We start from the raw sequence: 20,863 nt of genomic DNA, 5'->3' as shown, positions 1-20,863 counted from the left end.
CCATTTGATAAGGGACTTTCCGTTTTGAATTTTCCGTGGAGTTTGGTATTTTTGTAATTTTACGTTTTGTTTTGAAGACCATTTCAGGTTTTGTCTTAATGATACACACCTTCAAATATTTGGAAGGAGAAATTTCATTGGTTGACGTGATAATTATCAGAACAGTAAATAGAACAGAGCTTTGTCAGATCCTTGTAAGCAAAGGATGGTCATAGATGTACTTTAATCAGATTGTGTTGTACTGTTATAAATTTTAGATATTCCTTTTTATGCACTAATTTTCAATTTTAAATTGTACTGAAAAATGTTATCCAAAACCTTAGTAAATTTTCGGTGCAATTCTAACCTTGCAAATTGATGTCAAGTTGTTATTTTCATGAAAATTTGTGGTTCATCTGATCCAGAAAATATCATATCATTTTCTAGACAATGAATGCAATCAAATTCACAGTAAAAATTAAAGTCTCAATGTTTTGTTCATGCTGTATTCATAAAAATTAACAGTACACCTGATTGGTGTATATTTGTAAATAAAAAATGATTAACAATCATATTAAAACATGAGACAATGTGAATGAGCATATTTCAAAGTCAAAGACACCACCAAATGCTGTTATTTTCATGTCTTTCTCTTCTGGCTGTAAATATAGGCTGTAAATGGCCTGGAAAACAAAATTACAAAAAATATCATTAATGAAATGATGAACAAACAATTATTCTTCAGTACTTCCTGTCCTTTTATACTAAGAAGATTTTAAGGTCTGAAATTGTTCTTAAGTCTGAAAGCCTTTTATTAGGATTTGCTGATATGCTAGTTCCAGACAAAAATATGACCAAACTTTCATCTGAACATCAATATATACACACAAGGATTCGGTAAGCAGGAAGTTGATGGAGGATGAATGTGAAAATGCATCACATGGTATAGCTAGCATCCTGACATGAACCTTGATAACAAATTTCAAGAAGGTTGATGTGAAGTTCCCAAGAAATTGTGATGGAATTTCATAGATGAATTTTGAATTCATGCACTTTTCACAACAGGTGCCACATGTGTAGCAGGATCTGCTTACCCTTCCGGAGCACCTGAGATCACCCCTAGTTTTTGGTGGGGTTCGTGTTGCTCAGTCTTTAGTTTTCTATGTTGTGTTTTGTGTACTGTTGTTTGTCTGCTGGTCTTTTTCTTTTTTAGTCATGGCATTGTCAGTTTATTTTCGACTTATGAGTTTGAATGTTCCTTTAGTATCTTTCGCCTCTCTTTTCCTGTAGATTTCCTAAGTCACAATGCTTAATTCATTACAGTAAGAACCAATTGTTCGATAACGTTATTTCCACAGATTGTAACTCATTCATAAAAAACAACTTCAGATTGGTGTTTTCATGGCCATTTTATTTGGTAAAACAGAGAGCCGATGTGAGATGAATCTGAAAATATATCACATAATAAAACATGCTCACATGCAGCTTCATACCTAATTTCATGACACTCTGATTTGTAGTTCAGAAAAATACCACCAAATTTTATGGGAAGGACAGATAGAGACATTGACAGATGCAAACCAGTATATCCTCAGCCTTTCAGAGTGTAGGCTAATGAATTACTTTGTAATAGCTCACGTAAATATCTATTGTACCTTGGTGAATAAAATCATGATGTAGTTTACAATCTGATTACAATACAGCTATATCAATCCACACTTTGCTTACAAAGATCTCAAAACGTTCTGGTTTACATTCTGTTATAAAGACCTTTCGATATCCTCGGGTTTTGTCATTATGATACACACCTTTCAAAAACTTGTAGGCAGGATTTTCATTGGCTGTGTTTTCAGATCCTTGTAAGCAAGCAGGATCTGCATTTTAATCAGATTGCATAGTTTGTCTGAAACCAAACTATGTTATATATATTGGTTATCTAAGATAATAAATTACCCTTCAAAAGATGTGGCAATTCTGTAACAAATGATAACAAAAATGGTCAAAAATATTCCTGTCTGACTGGCTTTTCTGAAAGTATAAGAATATTTACCATTGGTCTAAATATATCAATTCAATCCTTGATTTTAAAAAAGATTTTAAATGTACAAAACTTGAAAAGAATGAGGGAATATATTTACAAAGATTTCAAATAGTACAAATACATGTAATAACTTTTCTATTCTGAATCAATGCATTGCTAAAAACAAATTTCAGCCAAATCTCATGAAACTGAACAAAATATCTGGCAAACAGACCAAAAAGGTATGATTAACTACACAAAAGCAGCAGTTCTTGCCACCACACTTATAAATAATGGCTTTTAAATATATTTGTTTTTGTTGCTGTCTCTGACTGTCATATCTCCATTCATTCATAAACTGATAAAAGCAGTAAAGAGTGACTTTATGAACATTTATAGAGTCCAGTATACTCCAGATTTGAGGTATTTTTCTAGAAAATTGTGTCGATGAAATTTTCTTCACAAAAACTTCCACATTAAGAAAGTTCGCTACTCTTGTCTTTGACTTTTTGTCAGATATTCGGAGTCCTCTAGTTTTGTCCATGTATAGTGCCAATACAAATTTTTCCCTCTAACTCCTACTTTTCTTTTCATCATATTATTATGTATAGTTTAAAAAGCCATTTTTGAAAGTTTTATAAAATCCTTGTTATTTTTTCATAGAACTTTTTGAAAGAAAAAAGGTGTCAATGTTTAATAAATGTATGAAAAATCTAGAGAGAATCATTTCCCGCCAACTTTTGAATTGTTGATATATATATCTCAAAAACAAGGACACAGACCTTTCATTTTTTTATGTTTTTTAAATTCAGCTATTTATATAGTAAAGATTTATAGCAGTCTTTTAAAAGCTTGTTATTTTGCAACAGAGTAGCAAACATTTGTTAGTCTTGTATTATTTTTAATTTTAGTTTCTTGTGTACAATTTGGAGTTTAGTATGGCGTTCATTATCACTGAACTAGTATATATATTTGTTTAGGGGCCAGCTGAAGGACGCCTCAGGGTGCGGGAATTTCTCGCTGCATTGAAGACCTGTTGGTGGCCTTCTGCTGTTGTCTGTTCTATGGTCGGGTTGTTGCCTCTTTGACACATTCCCCAATTTTATCATTAATGATACATGTAGTCAATTGTACAAAAGTTCAGGGATAATGGTCGTTGCAATGAAGAGATTGAAAGGTTTTATCAAGTGACATCTTTATATGCATTCACCTATTTTTTGTAAAGGTGGGATAATATAAGCATATGGAATGATTTTAAGAGCCTAAGATTTCCTCCACATAAAAAAATTGACATTTCTTTATTTTGACCCCATCACACTGCTGAAAAAACAAAATTCAGTTTGCTGATCCCAAATATGCCTAACTTTATGCCATACTCATGTGAATTTTGTGTGTGAAATCCAATCGTACCCAGAAAAACAGAAAAACTTCATTGAACAATTGTTCTAAAGTTCTCGGTCAACTAATGTACACGTTGACATACTGTAAATTGAGAAATTATTGTATCCATTTATTATTGCTATTGAACAAACAATCTACCTAAATCCAATTTTATTTATTGCAACTTTAGGAAATGCTGCATACAAAAATGTTATCAAAATGAAAATGTAAGTTTTTATTTTAGTGACACTTAATTTCATCTCATAAAAATTAGCATAATAATAAAAACATCACAAAAATTTATGAATTTACATTATATATCTGTGGCATACACTTTATAATTGAAGAGTATTATGACATGTTTTTTGTATTGTAGGGTAGCTCTCTCACTATCATATGCTTTGTATCTAATACTTACATTAATGATGTTCCTAGAAAACTGAATGTAGATCCTAAATACATAGGATCGTTAAATATATTAAATGGAAATTCTGTCACTCTTCTATCCATCAATATCCCAAAATAATCTCCTACAGAAAAAGAAATTTAAATTTAAATTTCAAATTTTAAACAAATCACACCATTTCTTAAAAAGTTCTCAGAATTTTTTTTTTACCTTCGTAATACAACAAAAATCTTAACTTTACCTTGATTAATCTGAATCATTCAAAAGCATTGCATTGAGAATATTTTTTCTTAAAGAAAACTTGATTTATCTTTTGCGGTCTGTCTAGACTGAAATTTTGGGTGTTTGACTTAACTCTGCCCCTGCTAATCTGCATCTCTGAAATATTTCTGAAGCCACAGAGAGCAGAGTGTATAATCGCTGTAACCAAACTAGTTTGAATTGTTTTACATTTGACATTTCAAGGACTTTTATAGTTTGTTATGATGTATGGGTTTTTTTTCATTGTTAAAGGCTGTACAGTAACCAGTGAAGGATCTAACTTAAACAAGAAAATAACAGGTATACTGTTATTGTGGGAATCATACTTGCCAACCTCTGACAATGAAAAATCATGCCATGACATGACATGACATGTCAAAAAGCGTGTTAAAACGCGTGATGTAGTTGCGGACTTTTTAGTATGAACATTATACAAATTTGTTAATATAAAACAACAATATTCTACTGTAAACTTTTATTGCATTCAACAGTGGCCTGTTTTTGCTACTTTCAAAACAACACTACTAGGCAAATATACAAAATAACTGCCAGTTTTGTTAAATTTACATAACAAGGCACACAATATATCATTGAGTTCTGATCTGAATTCAGTGTAAACTTCTTTATAATTGAAAATGCTCTCTCACAGTCAGAATTGTTATTTGGCAAAACTAAAATAGCTTTAACGTTTAAATAGCAAGCTTTGAAAGAATGTCATATATATAATGGGTTTTTTTGCTATCAAAAATGTCATCTATGTCTGTCATTGCTCCCCACAAATTATATATGTTGCTATTGTCTGGTCAAAACTGGGTAGTTCATCAGAAGACAGCTGGTACTCAGAGAACTGATCCAACAATTTTGTGATACTCCCTTCCCATATGGCCTGTGGAAATCTGTTGGCTAGATTTGAAACTGAAAAAGAATAAAAATATAATTTGAATACCATTGAATGCTTTATCAAATAGTACATCCTCTCACACATGTTGTTTTGATTGCAACTGATTGATAATGTTTGCAGATGACCCAATATAAATATGAGAGTAACATAGGGTGCACAATGCATTGTTCGGCCCTCGATCACTTTCTTTTGATTTTAACACGGACTCCCAACTTATTTGGTACGTACACTGGTATCGTTTTCGCTTAGCACTCGGCTCTTTAGACGACAGTACAGGTCCAGAAAGTGACCACTTTCTGCTGGACATTTCACCAAAGTGAATTTGAGAGAAAGAAGTAACAAAATCTTAAAACCTACTTACAAACTTACCTGAACTTAAAGGGAAAGTCCGCGATTTTTTACTTATCATCTAAATATGTTCATCTTAACATAAAAAACACATTCACAAAGTTTTAAATTTATATTCTTTCTAATAACGGAGAAAATCAAGTATTTGTAACTTTTTTGGTTGACCTACGTCACTGGGTTGTGACGTTTTAACCCGATTTGTTGAATCATGGGAAAAAATAAAATCTGTTAAAGTCTTAATTGCTTATCAGAATTTTACGTAATTAAAAGCGCACAGATGATCGTTGGTCGTAGTTAATAACCACAATATAAGAATGAAAGAAAATGAATACGCGTTAACCGTTTTGTATTGATTGAATAAAACTTCCTATGTGAAATTATCTAAATATAAATATTTTCGAATTAATTTCATAAATTTTTGTTGAGATTGTTTTATAAAATATCTATTGAACATTTTTACTGATATTGAACTGAAATATTTAAAGTTTTATTTACCGTTATAACTTTGATAACCATTTCAATGCAAAATATATGTGAACAGAACGTGTATATTACTTTGTAAAGTCATTGTTTATTTCTCGATTTGAGAATTCCTTTGAACTTTACCTTGCAGCAATTCAGCCTCAGGCGTACACAGGTGTGAATTCAAGCGTACACAGGTGTGTATGTTGTCAGTTTGAATGGATTAACAGAAAGAGTATACCGTGTTTAATACACCAAGATGAAATATCCGATGACAATAGAGAAACAATTATTAAATTGTATAAATTAATTGAAAATAAACATTCAATTTTTTTTTCAATTCTGGAAGTGTATACAATATTACAGTGGAACAATTTTCGATTACGTTCTATGCAATTTGCATAAAATTAAAATATGAAGTTAAAAGAATAGTACTTTTAATCTTAAAAATTAAATGTTTCATTTCCCAATTAATAATTGCACATCTGTTTAATTTACTTTACCGGAATTCTTTAACTTGTATTTAAATCTGGCGATGTTAAAATGCTAACAATCGTAAAACTATCTTAATTTTTCAGTTTTTAATTGAAAAAAAAAATACAACAGTACAACATGCATGATTTTTTAAATTTTCTTTTAAACATTTCATTCTTCATAATTAAGTTAATCTGCCAATCACTTAAACGAATTATTTGTAAAAAAAATCGTTTATTTCATTAATGGATATACATATACATTATAAATCTAAGCTAATACATTATTTTGCTTGAGGATTTTTTTTAACAAGTTTTTTTTATATTCTATGATAATTTTGTGCAATGCTGAAAAGGATAGCCGTCATTAATCCAAATAAGAAATACAGTAGTTGTAAGAAAAGGCATATCTTAGTAATGTATAACTGATATTGACGATTTTAGAACAGTTCGTCCCAACCTCGTTGTTCTTGAAACAATCTTTACTAGTAGACTTGTAAGTTTTCTGACATATAAGCGCCAGAGGTTCTTTCTAACAGACAAAGCAGACTAGTAGCGTTTCGTTAGTTTGTTTTTTTGGGGGCAGGAGAGGCCAACCACTGGTACAGATAAACAGAATCACCATACAAGCTTATGTTGTCAACACTATCAGAAAAGAGTTCCCATCATCGGATGGGGTATATGAAGGCCAAGAATGTACAAGTGACATGTCTGACTCTGAACAGCTAGTAAACCGACTTAATAATGATCTATAGACATCGACCGCTTGTTCTTGATATTTGAAACTGCATGCATATATACGTTTATGAGAGTGATTATTTATCTTGTGTCTGACGAAACTTAATGCCTGCATGGTTATATCTTGCCATTTTGTAATGGTTTGATGGGTGTTCACTCAAAATCGTAATTCAAAAATTGTGTTTGTGAGATGAAGATTCACTTTAATAAAGAATTTCGTCTATATATTTCACAAGTGTATACCACGAAGAAGCTCTAAAGGTATATTACTCCCATTTTGTTTGGGTGTGAACCATCGATGTTTACAGCAATATTTATGAATAAGATGATGATGGTAGAAAGAAATATGAGCGTCATATGGCAAATATTACATGAATGTCGGATCATGAGTTATCTATCTGTATGAAAAGATTTCCAATACAACCATATTGAGTAGGAATTTTTACATGCTATATTCGAGTCGTACTAGTATTACAGGCTTCTCATGTCGTTTGAATCAGACTGACACATCTTTTACTTTATGATGTATGAAAGGTTCTATATATATATTAAATGTAACAATAATCAAACGCCTACAGGCAATAACTAAACGGGTATGAAGTTTTTATACAGATCTCTTTTTATTTACATAATCATTAACAAACTAAATAAATTGAACAAAGAAATTGAACAAAGAAACACAGTGACACTACGATATAGCATGGGATACTTAAATATTTTTAACCATTCTATGCATCAAGTTATGGCACCTGAATACCAATTTGGAACACGATGTGTGATTTTGTATAACTAAAAATATCAAACGAGCAGTAACTTTGTCTAACAAACATTTTTTTTTTAACTATGCCTCTCTTTATCTCTTTTCCTTTACAATTACTATTACCCTTTTCGTCGATCATTCTCTATATAGTATATTGTTCTCTATTCGGTTAGGTTTTTTTTCACAATGCCACTCTATCTCCGCTCCTTTACAATGACTATTTCCACTGTCGTTCTAATCCTTATAAAGATAGGGACATTAGACATAGAAGGAGCTCTCTTATCTTCAATAAATAAATATTGATACTGACTATAAGTGCTGCATTATTTTACATCTGCATGTTTGCCAATCGTCAAAAGCTTGTATTTGCGCTGGGACTATTATACTAACTGTTAGTATAATAGTCCCAGATTTGTGTGAAGAATTTTTTTTTTTTCAAAAGAAGGGTCCAGAATCATGACAAAACAGTATTTATTTCACAAAAAATAAGGTCATGTTTATAAAATTTTAAAACTTATTATCAGAAAAAAATAGTGGATAATATTATTATCAGAACATCATTCATTAACAGGACTGGTGGAATTATAATTTCAAACACCCACAAGATAAGCAACGTCCAATACAAAAAAAATGTGGTTCAATAAATGTTACCTGTGCACGCCGGGTACCTCTGTAAATAATCCATGCATGAACCTGTATTATATAATTGTGTAATACGAATTTTTAGTCGACAGGATGTCACTGGAATACACAAGGACGTGTATCTAATATACGTCCTTGGGATAACTAACTGAATGTGTCGCTCTGACACGACATCTATCAATAATTCTGACATACCTATTATCAATTCGGGAGGAAGCCAAAATGTATATATATATATATATAATAAGATAACGTAAATAAAATTAAAAAAGACTTTAGATAAAAAATTGAGATGTCCAATTTTTCGATGTTAACATTTCTATAACCTGGGAATATTATACTATATCAACATATTTTGTCTTAGCTAAAACCTCTTCCTAACGTTGCTCCTTGTCAATAGCCGTTAAATATCATAATTACCGGTAAAACATTTTTATTTATCGTATAACTTTATTAATTTGAAAAATTATCTTGTCTAAATACGGAACTATTCTTTATATAAATCAATGCACTTTATATAAAAGAGGCATACTAATGAATCTTTTGTAAATCAGTGATTGTTACAAGAATACTGCATTTTTCTTTCTTATAATTGAAACTTTTCTTCCTCATCAAATCTATATTTTTTTTAATCAACGAGATCTTATCATATATGGATTTGATAACTATAGCTATCAGAACTGCTAGGTTATATTGTTATTTAAAAAAGTATAATTACCACCAAATCTCCCTCGAAACAAGATTGTTCAAAATGGTCTTCACACATCAACTTGTGCTTGCTATAGATGCAACTATTTGCTGTTAGTTTAAGATTGTACAAACATGTCTGATACAATTCTTTCTTTTTTTGTGGGTTTGGGAAAACTATTTAGACTTTTGTCATAACCTTGTCGGACAGAACAGCCGTACGCTTGACAAGACATTTTCACACTGAGTGATCGTCTACGGTAATCCCCGATTGATGGTGGGAGTTTTTAACGCACGGTCGGTAAATCCCTGATTCATTTTGGTATTTGTGGTTTTTAGATATCACGTGACTTTTTAGATCGAACATGCCGACAAGATGGCGATATGTCGAGAACTGATAGTGAATTTCAAAAATCGATTTTGCTCTCTTTTCATAGAGAATAAAAGTTTTTTATTTATGAACATGTGGTTTTTTATACTTAAAGAACAAAATATAAATTTTTCATTTTTTTGCGGAGTTTCCCTTTAAGGGCTTTTGTTGTTCGTCCATATCGCAAATAAACAATGGTGACATAACAATTTTTTCGAAATTCTCTGTATTTATCGTCTATTAATGAAAACACCCGTGAATCGCGATCTCACTAACGACCAAAAAATCAAAACAACGAAAAAGCGTGTAATAGCGTGTAAAGTGGCGAAAAGCGTGTTCACACCATGTGACAAAATCCTCGTGTGTAAACCGTTGAAAAAGCGTGTATTACACGCGAATATCATGTGAGTTGGCAACTATGGTGGGAATTATGACAGAGTTATCTCCTCCTGTCATGAATTGTGTTGAAATAACACATGTCTGTTATTGTACAAAGAAACAATGTCTGTAATAATGCCTTTCATTTATCACAGGCATTTTTGTCAAGTGAAACGCAAATCGGGTCATCATACTTTCAAATTTACTGCTTTTCATTTTATTGTAAAGATCTTGTGTAATTTCAACGTTAACATTAATATTCACACCATTTTGGGTGAAACAACGTGGGCACAGTGATAACTAGTTTTTTGTATTTTGATGATTACTTCATCTTAAATATTTTTTTTAGTGGAATTAATCTAATGTTTTCATGTATTTGGGATTCTTTTAGCAATTCATCAATGATACCTTACAATTAAATGCTTATTTTACAATTTCAGTTATAAAATCTACTGGGCATTTAGGATTTATAGAAAGAAGTCACTGCGCAAATGTTTACAAAAAAGTTGGGGTCAAGCCTGAAGTAACAACATGCCTGTTAAAACACTTTCAATGATTTTTTGGGGAAGACAACTTCAAACTGTAATAACAAGCATGTTGTTATTTTTGGCTTGACCCATCTTGTTTGTTAACATGTTTTCAGTTTTTTTGCTCAATGCGCTGTGTATTCTACAACTGAAATTGAAAGGTGTATGCCTGTTATTTTCTGTAATAACTTGTTTAAGTTAGACCATTGACTGGTTACCTATACTTGCTAACTATACTTTCTACAAAGTAAGAAATTTTATCTTTCTATCAGCATGATCAGGAGTAAATTCTTTAGAGAGACATTTTTGAGAGATATGACCTTTCTCTCAGGAGTCAAGTCTTAATCAGACAGAGATCTTTAAAGATATTTGAACTTTTTGTCTGGAGGCAATACTTCAGAAGGAGAATTTGAAAATAAAAAAAAGAAAGATTTGAGGCTCCCACAATATCTAGAGAATTGAAAACAATTTCACTCACAAGGTATAGCCATATATTTCTACCTTAAAATAAAAAATACCAGAGACATGTAGACATAACTAGACACAGAAGTTATATACATGTTATGCTCTGTAATACCTACCTAAAAATGTTCCATAGAAACCTAATGCCCAGTAACTAGTAAGAACTAAAGTCAAGCCAAACAGTATACAACCATATCCTAACAGCAGAATCCAGTTCTCATACAACACAGGCCATTTAGGTTGGCTATCAAGGGCAATACTAAACCTGAAATGTCAAAAATAATTGTACAAAACTTGCCATTTGGATCAGGATGGTCTTTTAAAGTACCGGTAGATAACATAACACTGTGTCCACTGCTCTCCCATCCATACAGTAAGTAGTAGCTCGTAGCATAGGTTTATACATCTATGCTCTTAGCAAAACTATAATGTAGTTGACTTTTGTTATATTATTTGTTTTGTCATTGGTAGTTCTTTCATAGTCTCGGAAGTTGTTAAATTAATTCACAAATTTTCAAGACTTGTAATAATTTATTTGTAAATGAAATAAAACTTTCCCCAGAAACAGTTAGTGTTTACCTGGCTAATTGAATTCCTGCAATGTGAACTGTACCAGTGCATGAATAAATACAATAGCTATTATTCTCTATGGGCCTTATTGATGCAATTCAATGGAAACTTAAATTTCTCCTCAAAAAACCAATCAGGTCTGCATTTGTGTCCATCCTTTTCATGTTGCTTAAACTCTATTCATCTTAATTCCAATATTGAGTGTCCCTTAAACTTAATGCTTTCCATTTTCATTTCTATAAATTTCACCTCAGAGTATTTATTAAGAATTGCAGAAAATGTCCATTTCAATACTGTCAACATCCTTGTCCTTTTGGGTCTTTGGTTGATAATTGTCTCATTTACTTATATACTTCCAGAGCACCTGATATTAGCCCCGGTTTTTGGAGGGGTTCGTGTTGCTCAGTCTTAAGTTTTCTATGTTGTGTTTTTTGTACTGTTGTTTGTGAATGTCTGTTAGTCTTTTTCTTTTTTGTCAGTTTATTTTTATCTTATGAGTTTGGGGGCCTCGGTGGCCAAGTGGTCTAAGTAGTTACTACTGTAATTGTAGCAGCCCCTATGTTCCGTCAGTTACTTTATTCCGGAGGAACTTACCAACTAGTTATTTCGTTCCGATGGAACTTTCCAACTAGTTGTTTTATTCCGAGTGCAGTCGAAAAGTTCTGGAAAAAAGTAGCTAGTTGAAAAGTCCCGGAACAATGTAGCTAGTTAAATAGTTTTGGCGGAACAGAACAACTAGTTACATCGTTCTGAATATACCATATTTCGTCCTTTTTCTGGAAAAAGGGGGAAGAATGAGTATCAGTATATATAAGCGCAAATCATTAATTTACAAGAATACCCAACGAACTGAAAGGGGTTTCTTTGGGGACAAATATGCAAAATTTAAGTTGTATTTCATAGCTCACATAAAACGGAATAAGTTGCATTATCATGCAAATTTAGTATTCATAGTACCCTCAAGAGAGGGAAGAATACCCCCTCCTCATGTGGTTCTTTGCATCAATTCTCCAAATGGAACTTTGTGACTGGTTGATAAGTTCCGTTGAATCTTTTGGGCTAGTTTGTTAGTTCCGGTTTTGACTTATTTGCCAAAGAGGAACTTTGTGGCTAGTTGATAAGTTTCATTTGACTTTTGTAATCAGTATCTTGGTTTCCCTTTGAAAGCTTCAAATATAATATGTTGCGCTTTTACTTAGCATCAATTCTCCAAATGGAACTTTCTGCCTGGTTGATAAGTTCCGTTGGAACTTTTGGGCTAGTTTGTTAGTTCCGGTTTTGACTAATTTGGCAAAAAAGGAACTTTCTGACTAGTTGATATGTTCCGTTGGAACTTTTCAACTAGTCACTTTGTTCCGGTGGAACTTTTAAACCAGAGGAAGAACAAAGTAACTAGTTAATAAGTTCCTCCGAAACTTTTCGGCTAGTTAGTTCTTTCCGCCCGGAACTTTCCAACATCGGAACAAAAGATCATTTACATAATCACTAGCCAGTCAACACTGAGGTTGTGAGTTCGAACCCCGCTCTTGCGGGTGCACTTGACTCCAATCTTAATTGACTAGGATTGTCAGTTTTCCTATCGAAGGTCGGTGGTTTTCTCCGGGCACTCCGGCTTCCTCCACCAATAAAAACTGGCTGCCATGAAATAACTCAAAAGCAGTGCTTAAAAGTGGCGTTAAAACACAAAAAAATCAAAAATCAAAAATCTTATGAGTTTGAACACATGTCCCTTTGGTATATTTCACCTCTCTTTTGAAATAGTTATTTGTTTTTATAGTGATTAAGATTATAACACAATGTTGACTGCTGTACCCTAATTTTTGACATTTTTACCTAATATGTCTGTTTGTTTTGTGTACATATTGTTGTCAATATAATGAAATTCTATACAACTGTCATAGAAGTGAGAGGTTTAGCTAGCTATAAAACCAGGTTTAATCCACCATTTTCTACATAAGCCGATAAGGAAATGCCTGTACCAAGTCAGGAATATTACAGTTTGTTTTCCATTCATTTGATAAGTTTGAGCTTTTGATTTTGCCATTTGATAAAGGACTTTCCATTTTTGAAGTTCGGTATTTTTGTTATTTTACTTTTTCAATCCTACCCCATCTCTATATTACCTATAATCCCTGAACAATCCCAGAGAGAAAATTGTAGCACCAAGGAATATACATCCTCTTTGAGGAGACCTGAACACTTTAGTTAATGTGTGGTGTCTGTATTCCCATCTAGCTACCTGCAAAATTCAGAGCTATGTATGTATGAGGTTTAAAGAATATGGAATATAGGTCAATACTACAGGAAAATAGACTAAAAACAAAAAGGTTAGATAAAAATAGGTCAAAGAAATAAAGGATAGAGAATAATGGGGTGCTAAAATATAAAGGATAGAGAATAATGGGGTGCTAAAATATAAAGGATAGAGAATAATGGGGTGCTAAAATATAAAGGATAGAGAATAATGGGGTGCTAAAATATAAAGGATAGAGAATAATGGGGTGCTAAAATATAAAGGATAGAGAATAATGGGGTGCTAAAATATAAAGGATAGATAATAATGGGGTGCTAAAATATAAAGGATAGAGAATAATGGGGTGCTAAAATATAAAGGATAGAGAATAATGGGGTGCTAAAATATAAAGGATAGAGAATAATGGGGTGCTAAAATATAAAGGATAGAGAATAATGGGGTGCTAAAATATAAAGAATAGAGAATAATGGGGTGCTAAAATATACATGTATATAGAATAGAGAAAATAGATGGAGAATAAGTCCATGGGACACAGATGATGCCCCCGCTTGCAAACAAAGTTATAAAGGGACATAACTCAAGAACTGAAAAAGTGACGCCACCCAAAATTGAAATAGCTCTGTTTCAGAACATTTGGTTGACTTAAGATAGATTATGGAAACGAAAAATTCAGCAACAATAAGGTACATATAGATGCTCTTAAATTGCTTTATATCATATTTATTTTTCATTGTTATTTTGTACATAAATCAGGCCGTTAGTTTTCTCATTTGAATTGTTTTACATTTGTCAATCCAGGGCCTTTCATAACTGACTATGCGGTTTGGGTTTTATTCATTTTTAAAGGCTATACGGTGACCTATAGTTGTTAATTTCCGTGTCATTTGGTCTCTTGTGGAGAGTTGTCTCATAGGCAATCATACCACATCTTCTGGTTCTTTGTGATAATTGGTATAAAACAATGGATTAAAGTCCGCATTGTGTAGCAAGGAAATAAAGGAAGCTTTCAACAAATATCAATCAATTTAAAAGTTTGCTTTTATTTAAGGTTTTTGTCATAAAGAATACTGTATTCTCGAAAATATGTTGTAAGTTAGTATAGAACGTCCACCTGAAATGGTACCTTAACTTCTTCTTTAAAAGAATGAAAACATAAAATTGTCTTGTTTATGCGATGGCCAATAAATATGAAATACATGTACTTCTAGACCAATGTATGTTTTTTTTAATTTAGTTTTCTTACCACATTCCAGAATAAAGGGTTGAACATTATAGTTAGCATTGAAAACCATAAATTAGCATCCTGGACTGATATCTTGAGGTCAAATGGTAACTCCATCTACAAAATATATAAATAGCATGTTCATCTAAATAAAGTTTTTGTATTTGTATACAATAAGTCTTTCCATAATCATTTAAGGTGGTACATAACACTACAGGGAGATAACTCTGTAAAAATCACCTGAACGCTTTATTCACGTTCTATTGTCAAGGAAATATGAAGCTTCTCAATGATCACAATTAGTGTTTGTCAAACTGCTATATATCCAATGAAATTTTCCGATGAAGTTTGTGGTTCAAGTTTTTTTCGAAATTTTTATATTTTTGTCAAAGGGTCAAAGTAAATATTTTGTCAAAATTTTATGAAAATTAAACGAGCCAGATTAATTTTAGTCAAGGTGTTTGATACCACCTTAAAGTTATGTCCAAATGCATGGAGTTACTTACATGCTAGACTTTGGTGTACAATATTTTTTCTGATTCATTTTGGGTCTTGAATGATTTTACAATAAACTGTTGACACTGAGATATGTCTCACCTGACGGCATAAAATACAGAAAAAGACAATCTGAAGGACATCAACTTTGCTTATTAATTTAAAGTCGTTGGAATAAGAACTTAAGTGGACAGGGCCTCTAAAATGGTCAACAAACTGAGATGTAGAGACAGTAATGTAAGCTTTATCATTGTTTATAGAAAATGTTGTTGTCTATTGTAAGTAATTCCAATCAAACTAACTTAAGCAAAATACTTAACATTGAAAATTGCTTATTGAATGAAAGTCACTGGACCATGACCTGCAGGGAGTCAGAGTAGTCGTTGATATGTGACTTATAGTAATGCAACTTCATACAAACATATCATTGATCTATCACAAGTAGTTCCTATCAAACTAACTTAAGCAGGAAACTTAACATAATTGCTAATTAATTCAAAGTTGCTGGACCATGACCTGGTAGGGGGCAGTGCCTCGAAACAGTGGTCAAACTGATAGTAATGCAACTTTATAGAAAATATCATTAATCTATCAGAACTAACTTAAGCAGAAAACTTAACACTGAAAACTGCTAATTAATTCAAAAGTCACTGGACCATGACCTAGGGAGCAGCAGGGCCTCTTTATAATTGTCAAACTGATATGTACTGACGGTAATGCAACTTCATATAAAATATCATCGATCTATCACAAGTTATTCTTATCAAACTAACTGAAGGTAGATGGGGGTGTCTTTTTCAGAGCATTTTTTTTTTTGACATGTTAATGCACTACATGCACTACTTTCTTATTTAAAAATATTTTACCAAGTATCATTCGATATACAACAAATACCTTTACTTGAAATTTAAAACTAAACTATCATAAAATTTTGTAAAGTATATTTAAATTTTCAGAAAACATTCCTTTCAAAATCAAGGGCAGATAGGTATACTGAATTTGATAGGACAATTTGTGTTTTGGGGATTTTTCAAGAAAATATAGCAAGTGACCCCCTATTTTTATTTATTTCAGAAGTATTAAATGAAAAGTAATTCATCGAATTTTAGCCAATTCTTAAATCTATCGTTTAATGTTTCCTCAATATTAAGGAATCATTAAGTTCCCCTATATATAAACAATTTTTTAATATAAAAATAACCTATATTTCATTAATTTCAATGTTGGATGTATTTTAACAACAAAAAAAAACAAAGTCTGTGACCCCCAGTTTTTATATTGAAATTTGAAAGCACATTGACCCAGAAGTCTTTTATAGAAGTTTAAGAAAAATCTATCGTCGAACATTTAGACACCCCAGCTACCTCAAGCAGGATGTAGAGACAATAATGTAACTTTATGGAAAATGTTGTTGTCTATTGTAAGTAATTCCTATCAAACTAACTTAAGCAGAAAACATAACATGGAAAACTAGATATCATTGAGATGGGAGCCATCTCTGTGGGCCCCACTGTGAATAATGTGTGGTAAAAAATTTGTATCTTTATCATTGGACATGGGGTTGTCAACTGAAACCGAAGTTTACGACCTTGACCTTTGACCTAGGAAGTTGTACATACATTATGACACACCCTCTGGAGTTGGTTAATATACATGTCAAGTATAAACTTTGAAATCATAACGGTTCTCAAGATATAGAGCGGACACGATCTTTACCATAGGACATGGGGTTGTCAACTCAAACCAAAGTTTTTGACCTTGACCTTTGACCTAGGAAGTTGTACATACATTACGACACACCCTCTGGTGTTGGTTAATATACATGTCAAGTATAAACTTTGAAATCATAACGTTTCTCTAGATATAGAGCGGACACAATTTGTTAAGGACGGACGGAGGGACAGACGGACAGATGGAAGGACGGAAAGACTGATCACTATAGGGCGTCCGCCTTTTGGCGGGCCCTAATTAAAAATTCAATCAGTTACCAGACCATGACCTAGGGGCAGGCCTCAAAATAGTTGTCAAACTGAAATGTACTGATAGTAATGCAACTTCATACAATATATCATTGATCTATCACTAGTAGTTCTTATTAAACTAACTTAAGCAGAAAGCTTAACAATTGTTGACACCCTCGATTACGACAATGTCTTAGCCGGAAAAGCAAAAGCTATGCGTCGCCTTCCGCGACTAGCAAGACAAAATCCAAAAATTTATTATCAGAAATAATTGATCGTGTATGATTTATAGATTTTTGGTCTATTACATTTCACTTTAATCTATGTTGTCATGTATTTTAATAATCAAATACAATTTAAAAATAATAAAATCATTCAAGTTGATATTTTCTTTTTTCTCTTTTGGTGTTCAAAATAAGACGTCTTCTGGCTCATAGCAAGCAGATTTTATACAAATTCGAGTATGTGCCAGAACAATGTAGAATTCTTACTTCACTTCTTCATGACAGTCATGTTCTGGGGGTTAAAAGACGTAATGACGCCAGAAAACATGTTTATCACCGCCTAATTATGTATGTGTCTGGTCCAAATCAGGAGCCTGCCATTCATGGGTTGTCGTTTGCTGCTATATATCATAATCATTTGTTTTTCTTTATTGTTTTATACTTAACTCAGGCTGTTAGTTTTCTCGTATCAATTGTTTTACATTTTTATAGATATAAACTTCTATACGTGTCATATGTCTCTGGTGGATAGTTGTCCATTGGCAATCATAGTACCACATCTTCTTTTTTTTTATTAAAGAATACAGAACTTGACATTTCAATGGACTGATCTAGTATCGAATCTACTTAAAGAAAACTGGACTTCCATGCATGAAAGACTTCTTCCGAGATATTTCTAGATCGATAAAAAAAAATTGGCAGCCAAAGCAAATTGTTTCTCAGACCATAAAAAGCACAGTATTGTTCAAGTTTTCATTAGTTGTGCCTTTTCAATACCTTCAATATTTTTTGAACTTCTATATTTGGTGGTAGGGTGTCTGAAAGTGAACTTATGAGATCATCCAGACTCAATAGTACCGCATATCCCCTACCATGTAACCAAATTCCTGCAGTTAGAGAATTCACCGTACAGGTTGACTCTCTTATTGTATGTGTAGCATAATTCTGGCACATAAGGGCATGCATGCATTGTAATCTATAGAGAAACTAGATACATCTTGTAAAACAAGTATCGTCCTTTTAGCGTGTGTAAACATGCACATGATGTAGGGAGTTATATTTCAGTCAGTGTGTGCAGGTACGTGGGAATTCTTGTTTTCCAACATAACTGTTTAGTCAGTAATTCTAGCGTTACACGACTTTCGTGGAACTCCTTCATGTTTTCTATAATTTCTGTATTAAATCTATCTATCGGTCAAAATATGATATCTAAATATAATTGAAAATTTATTACTTGTATATGTTTTTAAATTAAGGTTCACTCTAAATGTACAATATACTTTTAAGTGATTGTGTAAACGATTAGCTTTTACAGAAACTTTGAAAGACATTACCAAATTTTCGAAATGTCTTTTTTTAAATGACATATAATAATCAATAAATAAACGAGATATTTTTTAAATGTTATTGTTTTAATACAATTTAGATTTCTTCAAAATCATCACATTTTCTCAATATATATATACAGATATCAGTATATGTATGCATCATCTAAAAATGTTGTATTAAACAATTATTAATTAATAATTTTAAATAGTCACGGTAATTCAGATTAACATTTTACAAAGATAAAAGATTTTATCTTTTTCACACCCGTTGTCACCTGATAAGAAATGTTTATTGCCAATGATTGATTTGATTTTGATTTTAGGTGATTTAACGCCACTTTTAAGCACCGCTTTTGGGCTATTTCGTGGCGGCCAGTTTTTATTGGTGGAGGAAGCCAGAATGTCCGGAGAAAACTACCGACCTTCGATAGGAAAACTGACAATCATAGTCAATTAATATTGGAGTCGAGTGGCTAGTGATTACAGTAGTAACTAATTAGACTACTCGGCCACCGAGGCCCCTTGCCAATGATTAACAGGTTCTATAATTACAAGTTCCCCTCAGCATCGTATCGATAGAAAAGCTTCACCTAAGAGTGATGCCCAGATGCTGTATCTAAGGAGCTGCTACGTCACACCGGATAAGAGAATTGGACGTACATATATATACAAATAGAGGAAGCAAGTTAACTCGTACCATTGCAAACTCGTACCACGTCAACTCGTACCACTAAAAGTCAACTCGTACCAACGTAAACTGGTACCACTGATAAGTCGTACCATTCAGAACTCGTACCACTGCAAACTCGTACCATTAAAATATGTATTCAATATACGAATGTTTTATGAATTTTTTTTTAAATCTTTATAAAAAAAAGTTGAATTTCTTGAATTTTATACCAGATTTTAATGAAAACTTAGAAAAAAATAAGAATGTAATTTCTTAATTACCATGTTAATTAATATATTAAATTAAGGCAGTCGAGGCCAACAAACCATTCTACGAACTCCTTGAATTACTACATGCTGAAACTACGAAGGTCCCACTTCAAGTGAAACTGGTTGGTGAGGGCAAGTTAAAAAGGTGCCAACGCAAGAAGGTCCGTGCTGTTCAGGAACAGATATTCACCTTGTGGGAAAAGTACACATCTCCCTCCATCACAAGTGCAGAACTTCTTAAACAGACTATGCGTTTAAATGGCCCTGCACTAACAACAGAAGGCAACAACTAGTGAACATTATATTATGAGAGAACCGAACATAGACAGTGTTCAGACATTGAGAATTAGTGCTTTTAAGTGATGCTTTTAATAAGTTGGTACGAGTTTACAATGGTACAAATTTACCGTTGTACGAGTTAGCAGTGGTACGAGTTTGCATTGGTACGAGTTTGTTTTTAGTGGTACGAGGTGATATTGGTACGAGTTTGCAATGGTACGATATAACTATAATTCCAAATAGATACCCCCATCCCACACACACGTGTTAAAAAAGGGGCAGTATTAAAGCTTGCATGGAATGTTTGAATCTACTCTAAATATATACATATATATCTATCATAATTGAAAAAAAATTATAACCTTTGATGTATCAATTAAAAGATGATCACCACAACAACCTGTCAGTTTAAGCCTCCCTGAACTTTGACCATCAACGTCGTCTGCAAACATCAAATCTCGCTGTTTGTCACGTTGGTCGCATTCTGACTGAGCTTCTAAAACAACGAAATAAGCTTTGAAAAATAGTCATTGGCAGTTTAACAAAATTCAAAATTGATAAAATTTGCAAAATCTGCAAGGGAAAAAACAAACAAACCTGAAAAGACGAAGTTGAATAATAAGGGCACAGCTAGCACGCCTGAAAGGTTTTCATTTTGTGTAAAATAGTTCCGTACCTTTGATAAATATATAAAGAAACAATCTAGCTAAATATTTGACTTTCAACGTCTAGTAAATTTATCCTCTGAACATCGTAATCGTTGGAACTAGAGAAACGCAGCTCGTGCTGAAATGAAA

At 32.5% G+C, this 20,863-nt stretch overlaps 1 protein-coding gene across 3 annotated transcripts; it reads right to left on the bottom strand.

Annotated features, from left to right (window-relative positions):
- Positions 1–471: 471 nt before the first annotated feature.
- LOC127721502 (uncharacterized) lies at positions 472–20,863 on the bottom strand. 3 transcript variants are annotated; one of them, XM_052228265.1, is made up of 8 exons: positions 20,743–20,863; positions 20,429–20,562; positions 14,862–14,957; positions 13,488–13,603; positions 10,914–11,059; positions 3,798–3,909; positions 1,933–2,007; positions 472–662 (listed from the first exon to the last, which is right to left on the bottom strand). In XM_052228265.1, the coding sequence occupies exons 2-8, from the start codon at positions 20,516–20,518 to the stop codon at positions 620–622; spliced, it is 678 nt and encodes a 225-aa protein (XP_052084225.1). In that variant the 5' UTR covers positions 20,519–20,562; positions 20,743–20,863; the 3' UTR covers positions 472–619. The 3 variants fall into 3 exon arrangements, with proteins under 3 accessions (XP_052084225.1, XP_052084226.1, XP_052084227.1); XM_052228266.1 differs by having other exon boundaries at positions 20,664–20,856; XM_052228267.1 differs by lacking the exon at positions 20,429–20,562 and having other exon boundaries at positions 20,743–20,859.

Source organism: Mytilus californianus, unplaced genomic scaffold (genome assembly GCF_021869535.1).
Source record: "Mytilus californianus isolate M0D057914Y unplaced genomic scaffold, xbMytCali1.0.p SCAF_12, whole genome shotgun sequence".
Lineage (NCBI taxonomy): Eukaryota > Metazoa > Mollusca > Bivalvia > Mytilida > Mytilidae > Mytilus > Mytilus californianus.
This window is presented reverse-complemented; position numbering and strand designations above follow the sequence as displayed.

Excerpts from the sequence above, each read along its gene's own strand:
- LOC127721502 (XM_052228265.1), bottom strand. The coding sequence starts at position 20,518 with ATGTTTGCAGACGACGTTGATGGTCAAAGTTCAGGGAGGCTTAAACTG. Across the intron at positions 14,958-20,428 it reads TTTTAATTGATACATCAAAG|ATGGAGTTACCATTTGACCT; the intron begins GTTATAATTTTT and ends TATATTTTGTAG. Across the intron at positions 3,910-10,913 it reads TTTCTATGGAACATTTTTAG|GAGATTATTTTGGGATATTG; the intron begins GTAGGTATTACA and ends CTTTTTCTGTAG.